Source organism: Olea europaea, unplaced genomic scaffold, assembly GCF_002742605.1.
Source record: "Olea europaea var. sylvestris unplaced genomic scaffold, O_europaea_v1 scaffold867, whole genome shotgun sequence".
NCBI lineage: Eukaryota > Viridiplantae > Streptophyta > Magnoliopsida > Lamiales > Oleaceae > Olea > Olea europaea.
Window position 1 is genome coordinate 310,067 of NW_019267123.1, and position 10,243 is coordinate 320,309.

General features: G+C 32.6%; 1 protein-coding gene across 2 annotated transcripts; it reads right to left on the bottom strand.

Moving 5' to 3' along the window:
- Positions 1-2,662: 2,662 nt before the first annotated feature.
- Positions 2,663-9,201, bottom strand: LOC111391990 (ubiquitin carboxyl-terminal hydrolase 24-like). Of its 2 annotated transcripts, XM_023017282.1 has the most exons (8): positions 8,995-9,201; positions 8,242-8,509; positions 6,499-7,149; positions 6,201-6,388; positions 4,926-5,182; positions 4,173-4,318; positions 3,636-3,812; positions 2,663-3,092 (listed from the first exon to the last, which is right to left on the bottom strand). In XM_023017282.1, exons 3-8 carry the CDS (start codon positions 6,850-6,852, stop codon positions 2,904-2,906), a joined length of 1,311 nt encoding a protein of 436 aa, XP_022873050.1. In that variant the 5' UTR covers positions 6,853-7,149; positions 8,242-8,509; positions 8,995-9,201; the 3' UTR covers positions 2,663-2,903. The 2 variants fall into 2 exon arrangements, with proteins under 2 accessions (XP_022873050.1, XP_022873049.1); XM_023017281.1 differs by lacking the exon at positions 8,242-8,509.
- Positions 9,202-10,243: the final 1,042 nt, after the last annotated feature.

Sequence of the window (10,243 nt, forward strand, 5' to 3'; positions counted from 1 at the left end):
TTTTTTTTTTTTTTTTCAAACAACAATCCGACCAAAAGTGCAAATGCCAAATATGTTGGGGTCTAAAAACTCACAAGATTTTTGAATCCCAAATTTCCTACAATATTCTTTGGTATTACAATGATAAGTGTTGTAAAAATAATATTTGATATCAATTTGTTGGTTAGATTTGATGTGTCTCAAACGAACTAAAGAAAATAAAATTTATGATTGAAATTTAAGAAAATATTATTGTAGTCATAAAACTCAATTTCTATAATTCAAATTTTTTTGTGATGATAAAATACTACAAATGAGCAATATTTTTATACTATATTTGGTATATAGGAATTAATTGTTAATGTATGAATTTAAATACCCATTAAAATTTTTAGATATGTGAATATAAATAAATTCATCCATAATAACTATAGATTCACGTAGATTAAGATTCATCGAGTCAAGATTTATTAAGTTTAGAGTAATGTGAATGTTAATTAATTGATACTTAACAACACGAAATTCATACTCCCCTTGTCTCATTTATATAGACTTACTTTCCTTATTTCGTTGTTCCAATTATATAGTCCTTTTTTGACCGAGCTTATTTTATTTTGTTCGTTTACTAATATACTTTTATTTAATTTGCCCGATTATAACTAATTTTTCACTTAATCTTAAAATTGTACAAATATAAATAAGGACAAACTATAAAAGTTATTAACAAAAATTACTTTTTAAATATCATTAAATAAGATTTTTTTAATCTGTGTGAAAAATAAAACAAGTCTATATAAATGGAAAGGAGAGAGTACATGATAAGGATTTTGTAGTATTTATTACATATTGAAAAATTTAAAGTAAGATATTATTGAAATAATTAAATTGTAGTATGGTTAAAATCGTCTAAAAAATAATTCTCACTTAACATGATATTAATATATTATGGATATTCTTCAAAAAAAAAAAAAAAAAAGAAAGTATTTTGACAGTTCATTTATTTCGGTACCCAGTTGGCCTAAATAAAAAGTCTGGGCTCTGGAAAGCATTGGGCGTAGAGTGGGGGTGGGTGTCGGCATGAGATGGGACCACACCTCTCTAAACGTGTCCACTTCCCCATTTTGACAGCTCATTGCCACTTCATTTAATTTCTCTTTCCGATTTTACCCTTCCTCCTTCTCGATTCTCTTGGTCACACGACTCTCCGCGTCATCAGTCACGTGAGATTACACGTCACTTCCTGCGTCACTTTGACGTTAAAATAAAATATTGCCACTTTCTTTTTTTTTTTTTCACCCATTGGAATCGCTTTCAAGCAAATAAATAATCACTTTTTTTCAAGAATCAGCTTATGGGTTGGCTGGCTGGCTGGCTTTTTTTGAAATCTAAATGAAGAAATGTGGAAGCAAACGTTAGTAAGCTTACGTAAGCTATCACAACATAAGCGAAAAGCAAAAGTGAAATACAAAAATAAGTAGGGCCCATATTTGGGCGGCTATACCACTCCATTATTTTGCCACCCTATCATGTAAGTATAAAACGACTTAATGAGATTTAAAAATAAGAAGTGAAAAGATAGATCGATGTGTTAGAAAATAATTAAGTGTTTTTATTTTAATTTTTTAAATTGTCTAATTATATGTCGATATGTGTCCCATCTGAATTTGAGTTTAGATTTAAACCTGGATGTGTAGCATGATTGATCATGTAAACTTGAATTTGTTTGAAGATATCCAATTAACCATTCTTTAATCTTTCTAAACGTCTCTGTCTCAAAATTTAGGGTCTGTTTGGGAGCGATTTTTCGTCCCAAAAAATTGATTTTTTGACTATTATTTCACTATTCCAACCGTCATATTTCACTTCTTCTCTCACAGGTAGATCCCGCTTTTCTCCTAATAGTCAAAAAATTAATTCTCAAAATCACTCCCAAACAGGCTCTTAATGTTCTCTCTTTTAATTTATTTTTGTTGACATATTAGAATATTTGAGAAATATACACTGTGCTAGATTGGTTACATAAAATTAAGAATATTTGGAAATATTCTAACTCATTACGTATCCTATTTACAACACTTTAATGGAACCCTATTTAGTTTTGCTAAAAACCAGTAGATTCCGATAAAGTTGATAAAATCTGCAATTAAAAAGTTAATAAAAATTGTAGATCTCATAAAAAACATGTGATTTAAACGAATTGTAGACTTAAACTCAAATTATTATTATTATTATTATTATTATTATTATTTATTATTTATTATTTTTTTAGCTAAACCAAACAGGGGTGAATGTAATTGAATAAAAAGGTCTCCATTCTATTGTCTAGTACTATAGAGTTCATAATTATAATTAAGGGGCTTCAATTTATAGCATAGTTCTTATTAGCAAGTTTACAGGTGTCCAAATAGGAAATGGGGCAGTCCAAACACAGTTTTTTCAATCCATAGACAGGCCCAATGGGCTTTCAAATCGTCCGTACGCACTAATCTTCAATAATCCCATTGCTGCAGGTGCTCCTACTCTACTGATATCAAATATTTAGAAAGCAGTTTCCCAGAACTCATCATTTAACATTCTACTGATTCTCACAATTTCAATAGAATTCCTTGCCCAGTTTCATGACTTTGGGCACGAACGATTGGACAGAACTAAACAATACAACTTACGAAACAAGACATTTACATGAAGTAAAACTAAATCAATGACATTCACCAACACCGAATTCCAAATCTCAAGTTCCATTGAAAAGATATTTCTCTGACAGGCAAGAAAATCTCAAGTGACTAGTTTCAAGAAAATGGTGAAACACTATTTGTTGACTAGCTATTGCCATCACTATAAGTCTATATCGCATTTTTATCGCTTCTGAATATAATGAAATACATGTACAAGAATACATGCTCAGTTTCTAAATACCGTAATACCTACAATTGTTTGTAGAAGAGAACGTACGCCTGGTCGTGCAGCACCTTACTTTCACGAATATGTGTAACAGAGGAATCATCATAATGCAGCCACTTGCCGCTTGGATGGCGTGCATCTGCAGTATAGTGTCCCTTCGTAGGGTCCTGTCCGTGATGAGTGATTGTTGCAACAAGTTCATATCTTCTACCCTGTATCAGTCAATGATGAAAAAAAAATTAATAAGAGGAACAATTATGGCTTGTTCATACTTTCTACCCACACATAAAAATTGTTAATCGACTAAGTTCATCAGGCATTGATTATTTAGTACTTGTAAGAAATTAAACATACTCAATTTTTGCAATTGAAAATCAGTACTTTAGTAAATAATATTTCAGACTACTTTGATGGAGAACTATGAGATCTCTATTTGATCATACCCAAATCATTTCTTCATCTTTCACAGGGTGAAACACTACTCAAATGTGAGAAACTTCTATTTATAACAGCTTCATGCAAAGACTACAATGACGATTGCCTTCAGAGTAGCCAATACGGATATGGGAGGGACTTTCTGAATCTATTCGTGATTTAAATTCTATATGCTGACAGTAACTTTATACTGAAGAAAAAAAAAGGTTTTCTTTTTTCCCAAAAAGTGGGGGAACGCCCATCCAATTAATGACAACCAAATCACATAACAAGATAAAAAAAAGCCTATATCCATAAATAGTTATAGCATAGTAAATCACCTCAGAGGATGGAGAGACGAGCAATTCACGACCAAAAACAAGCTCCAAAGGAAAATGCACAGGTTTGTGCAATTTGGTACTTCCTTGACTTCCATAGTTAAAACGCACCAAGTGCAAAACCATTATCTCAGAAAGCTCCAAAATCTTAACAGACTTGCTAGCAGAAACCACCACTGCCTGGGATCATTCAGACATAGTCAAATCATCTGAGTTGCATACTGCATTTTCATTATATAATTATTTCTTCTCATGAAAATGAAAATAAATAAGATTTCCTTCGAATCATAAGCATTATCACTGCAATGTCCATACATCCATTAATAACCAACGTGACTGATCCACCAATAATGACGTCACAGTTTGCTAACATCCTGAGTTAAATAATATTTGATCTAAAACAATTAATAAGCTTTGAAAAACACGATTGCACAAATAATTCAAATGAATACCCTGTCTTAAAATTATCTAAGCAAACGTAAATGATTAGGAGCAGAAAACCCAAAAAAAAAAAGGTGGTAAGTAGAAAATAAAATGCACCTTTCCAGCTGCTGATGCTCGGTACCCTTCCAGTGTTTCTGGTGCAGAAAACAATCGCAGTGCATCTTCTATTGTACAGACAGGCTCAGGAAAAATATTAAGGTGGAGCAAAAGAAATGGCTGTATAGTTGCTGATGCTTTGCTACCTGCTTAAATACAATAAGGCAAATCATGACAAGCTATATGCAACTGACAAGCGACTACATCCCGCAAGAGTATCACGAGTGAAGGAGAAGAGAGGGGGTAGACAAGAGCTTTAGCTGCCCTTCCTAATTTTTTATATTCAACAGCAGGGATGGCGTCCAAGATGACTCTACTGAGTATACATGGTTCCCCTAAAATATAGCATATCTGACTATATTACACCAATTTGAATTTGCTAACAAGACATACTTTCAGTCATTGCACTTCCCTAAACTAATCTTTTTCCTGTTTTACTTTCTCTTCAAGGAACCAAATTGATATAGCTTAAGCCTGTCGATAAGAATTATCAAAACAAACAAATTGAGAAGAAGATTAATTTTCAGGGCAGTTCTCTACTATATTATACAGAAGTAAGATAGGAATTCCTGGAAGATGATTCCAGCTAGGTGGTCTAAATAGTAAAACAACTCTAAAGAATCAAGTCTATGTGAAGGCATTAAAATGAACAACAGGTGGATTGTGGGAGATGATTAATGAGCTGATGCATGTATTAAAATTAAAAAATCGCATGCTGACATGAGGAATTAGATGCTTCAAACCTTGACTCACCTCTTGCCTTCACTTCACTTCTCCATTGACCTCCAAAAATTTCACTTAATTTTGAAGGGATGAAGGTCTGTGTTCTTGTGATCGCAGTTTTGTTCCTTGGCCCAACCATCTCCCAGTCATCATTTTCACCCTCATTAGTAGAAGAAACCAAAGAGGTCGCTTTCCCTTTTCCATTTGGAACTTGACCATCAAGTTTTAGCAATTCAGCATGCATCTGATGCATTACAAAACTTAGGAACTCCTGAGCATCTTCTTGCCTGAAAGGCATGCAACATCCCCGAGAATTGAAAGCACAGTGAAGGTACATAATCATATACTAACTACAACTGTACACTCGATGCATTTCTAAAAAATAAACTTCTATTAAGTGTCATCTAAGTTATATTAAAGATAATGACTTAAATGCACAATGAAGATTTAGATAAAAGTTGAGGAACTAGAAACATTGTTTTAATTTCAATCAAAGAGATATTTAACAGAATGAGCAAAAACCATAAAATGAGTTATTTCACTTAATTTTGTTATGAGTTGCACATATGCACACATGGCCCATTTCTTTTTCATTTTGTCATTCTTGCCAAACACCATTTAAGATTCACAGCATTATCACCAACACCCTGCTTTCTGTATGCTTAGAAGATTTGCTCCTAAGTTTCAAGATAAGAAAGAAAAGAACTGAAGGCATTACACTAGAGACTAACTTTTGCTGGCTAAAATGTCATCATGTTCTATAAAATTTGATCAGGTCAGCTGATCCTACTGTGTCAAAGTATCCTTTGAATCTCCACCTTTATTTATTCTTCAATTCTTTGTACTAAATAAAATATTTTTGTTAGAGAAAAAAAAAATTTACCCACAGACAAATTAGTAGAAGAATTTTATTTTAAAACTACAGCATCGGAAGCAGATTTATTAGGGTCGTATCTTCAGTTTTTTCTAATTTTTAAATAAGTTTATAAAAAGATTTATCATGACGAATTTGACAAGGTCTTTTACTCCATTAGATTGAGATATTTTGTAAGTTCAGTGAAGATTGCCAACATATTTAGGTTCTTGAAGTGATAAATGCAAGTAGGTCTCTTAATTGCCAAAAAAAAGGAAGTAAAGAGGCAGTTTATTAGTATTTTTGAAGTCAGGATGGATCTTTGCCCAAAATTAGGGTCTTTTCCTTTCTGCCAATCTAGGCCAGGGAAAAAAAGGCCAGACTTTGCAACTGTGAATAAATAACAACAAAGAACAGGCCAAAAAGAAATAGAGGCTGCTGTATGCATGAACCTTGGCCTGCCTGACAGGTTGTCTGGAACATCTGGTGTGAAACTTTTCAGAATGGATTCAAACATGACAGGACGAAAAGGTCGTCCAGTCTCCAGTACAGTTTTCTCATTCCTCTTGGAGCTTGAATCATCTTCCATGTCAAAGTGAGAGATAAATTCAACAAATGCGCGTAATGTTGGATATCCAATCTAAAATGGGGAAACACGCAACATTCATAAGTAGACATTCATAGTACTTAATTTTTGCAATATGTAAATTAGATGTTGAAACTATAGATCATAAGAAATTAATCAAATACCTCTGGTATATTATGATTTCTTAGATCACACAAAAGTTCAAAGAATGGAGAACAAGAGAGAAGGGCCTGGACAGTTGCATTGAGAAAGCAGAGATTTCCCAAGTTGACTAAACCTCGAGGTAGAAAATTCTTAGGAATTGAATTTGGCCCATTTGCTGTCTGGGCAATACTTTTCTTGGAATCCACTGTGTCAAAACCTTCTGTCGAATCATCCAAAACTACATCGTCCAAGAAGGATGACAATTTAGTAACTCTCTTACGACTGGGCTGCTGTATGCTTTGCTGGTTTGAGTCGTTTGACAAATCACAAGAATTATCAGAATTTAAACACGCAGACTTAAGTTCTTTTGTCATATAACGCTCAATGGGACTTGTATCATTGGAGCACCCATTTTTCTGCACAAAAGGAACTTCCAAGTGTGATGTGTTTTCAGTATTTCTAGGGGTCCTAAAAGTATTTTCTATTCGAGGTGGCCTTAACAGCTCATACCCTTTAGGGGAATAAATCTCAGACAAACTAGTATTTGAAATGCCCACAGATCTTAAAGTTGCCGAATCCAAAGAACCAAATGTGATTTCTGTATTATTTCGCGATGGCTCGTGTTGCAAGGATCTTAACTCTTCTTCTGTAAATGATCCAAAAATCAGCACCTGATGATAAAAACAAGACATTGAGATTAATAAACCACAGAAATGATTAAACAAGCCAAGCATAAAAGTCATACTCTCTTACGAACTATTGCAATTAGTAACTGAAAATAGATTCACGTGCAGAATACTGTCTCTGCCCATAGAAGCATTCCATTTAAACAAATGCAACTAGTACTATGGCTAACTAAAAAGATACGCCGCTTAATGTAAAATGCAATTCATTGCCAAAGTTCTCGAACTCATCCATAGGGCAATTCAAACAGGCTTTGTGTAATTAAATATCAGATCTTAGTGAATGAACAAATTGTTGAAGATATGGAAAGACTGTAAAGAATAATCTCCAAGATATTTTCCCAATTGTGTGAGACTATTTTCCTTAATAGTTGATTGTGTCATTATCACACAATCTTTCTTTTTAGAGTTTTTTTTATAGCCCTATATATAGGATTTTCTACTCTATGATAGAAACAACAAGTTTATTATAAACAATTTATAAAATTCTAACAAGAATAAAATTTAATATCTTGAGTTAATAAATTCTGAAACAGTTGAAAATACATAAAACAGTTGAAAATACATATCTTCAATGGATTAAAACTTCTATTTTCATGAGAATAAGACCTCAATAATAAAGCACCTAAAGAGATACAAGCATTTAACATACTGTGCAAAATCATTATCCAGTAAATGGTAGCATTCTTAAAAAAAGCCCTATTATTAGCAAAACAAACATAAACACCAAACTCCTAATATGTCCACGGTCAATGCAATATGAGAACTACACTGCATACTAGCATTCCCTCTGGTGCAACCTTCCTAATGAACCATATCTGGAGAATGTATAGTAGCAGGTCTGATGCCATGTTTCACTTGCTTCTTTCCTTCCCTTGAATTTATTCACTCTTTGCTCTTTTTCTTGAAGTTTGAAACTTGTAGCTTTCACCTTCCCCCCACTTTCACCCATGTTCTCTTCCTAAGCCAAGTTACTTTCACTAAATTAAATTATGATGAAACCACTCAAGTTACCCAGTTCTCAACATGGAGCCACAATTTATTCAAACATTATACAGGCTTTGACATTCTTACAATTACCTTTACTCTAATGCCAAGAACTACTAGCCCAGAACTCGGAGAAATATCTTATCAGTTTCTTACACCATTCAGGCTTTCTTAACTTGTTCGGTAAACCAGCAAGTACAGTCTTGCCTGCATTGAAACTCACCCAAACTCGAGATTATTCCTGTCTCAATTTTAGTTTCACGGGCTTATTTGAGTACTCAACCAACCAACCCTAATATATCCCTTCTGGAGATCCAATGTTTTCATCTTTTCGTTCTGTCCATTCTCATCAACAGACAAGCTGAAAACACATAAAAACGTACAAACAAAATCACAAAAAATAAAAAAAATAAAAAAAAATATTGCACAAAACCCCGGCAGTCCGCAGTCTTTAGTTTCAACAAAGTGAACAAAATTTAAGAGATAAAATCCCAACATTTTACGGATATTCAATTTTTGTTTCTTTTTTTAAATTATACTGAACGCAAAATCATGTTTTCATTAATTTGAATATCTTTTCCAGCTCTTCATTCTCTGAATAAGTGAAAACAAACTCAACTTACTAACAAAACTAAGAAACAAATCGTTTCAGTAGCAGCTCAAAATTCCACAATGATGGACCCTAAAACCTCCAATATTGCAATCAAAGTCTCAACCCACAAGCACCAAATTTCCCTAAAATTTATTTTCAAAATTTTTTCTCCACACCCCGAAAGCAGAGAAATACTACACAATACAAAACAAAACAAAAATTTTAAAATATATATATTAAAACAAAATACGGACCCGATGATCAGTCATTTTGAAAATGGGAACAGCAATGGCATCAGGAATGAGCTGGAGAATGATCCATTGGATACAAAACAATGCCGTCTGCAGAAAACGATGTCGTACAAGCAGAACGGAACGACATCAAAAGACATGAAAATTGGAAATTGAGTATAGAGAGAGAGAACGGGAAAACGCAAATGCGAGAAAGAGGTGGGGCAGAAGAAAAATAAATACAATTATTGGACTGAAAATACTATTCAAGGAAATTGGGGACCAAAATGTTCTTTTTGTCCTCACATTAATAAAAGAGCCCATTAATGAATAATTTCGTGGTGTATTAGTTTATATTAAGGTTCTCTTTGGTTCTCATTTTTCGAGATATATTTTTTCAAAATTTATTTTTAATTATAATTTTTCAACAATATATTTCATCAACTTTTATTAAAATAAACTAAAAATCTAATTTTTATCTTGCCTTCGATTTTTTTGAAATAATGATCGATCAATTTCATTGTCTTCTTTCCTTTGACCTTTCTAAATTTTCATCGTGATGTCTCTCCTCACTAGAGTCGTAGCACTTTTTTTTTTTTTTTTCCCTTTTTTCTTAGTTAAGTGCTCGACCAATTGTTTGAAGATTGCATTACTCAAAATTTTCAATAGTATGAAGATAAAAACATTTAACGAAATAAATTTTTTTTCTAGTTCCTTAAATATCAGTTAAAAATGAGAGGTCGTTTTTATTCGAGTAAGTTTCTGTTTAAGATAACTTTTGATACCAATAGAATGTTTTTGAACCCATTGATTAATATAATAAAAGTACTTCTTCTAGTTTGAAGAATTTTTAGAGAAATTTTTTTGAAAGAGGAAATTCTTTTAAAAAACCAATTACAAGAAGCAAAAGTAAAAAAATAGAAGTTCTATTAAATGGAACCTAAGTCTTGAATGAACCCTCAAAATCAAAGCAAGTCACAACTTCTTAGAAATTGCACTTGTAAGAATTAAAGTCATTCCTAAGGACAGAAGATGATGGGACAACTAGACGAATGTGACATATTTATTAATGTCTTCTTTTAGAATATCGTTGTTAATAAATATATAAAAGACTCCATGGATTAATACGCAGTCAAATTTTTATTGTAACCTCGTGTCAAATTTTGTTTCCACAAGGACTATAAAATTCAACAAATAAAAATAAAAAAATCTATAGTATTTATTGAAATAATTTTTTTTCACGAACATGCAGTCTTATTCTCCAAAAACGTGT

Excerpts from the sequence above, each read along its gene's own strand:
- LOC111391990 (XM_023017281.1), bottom strand. Across the intron at positions 6,389-6,498 it reads GAAATCATAATATACCAGAG|ATTGGATATCCAACATTACG; the intron begins GTATTTGATTAA and ends TCCCCATTTTAG. Across the intron at positions 3,813-4,172 it reads GAGCATCAGCAGCTGGAAAG|GCAGTGGTGGTTTCTGCTAG; the intron begins GTGCATTTTATT and ends GAATGATCCCAG.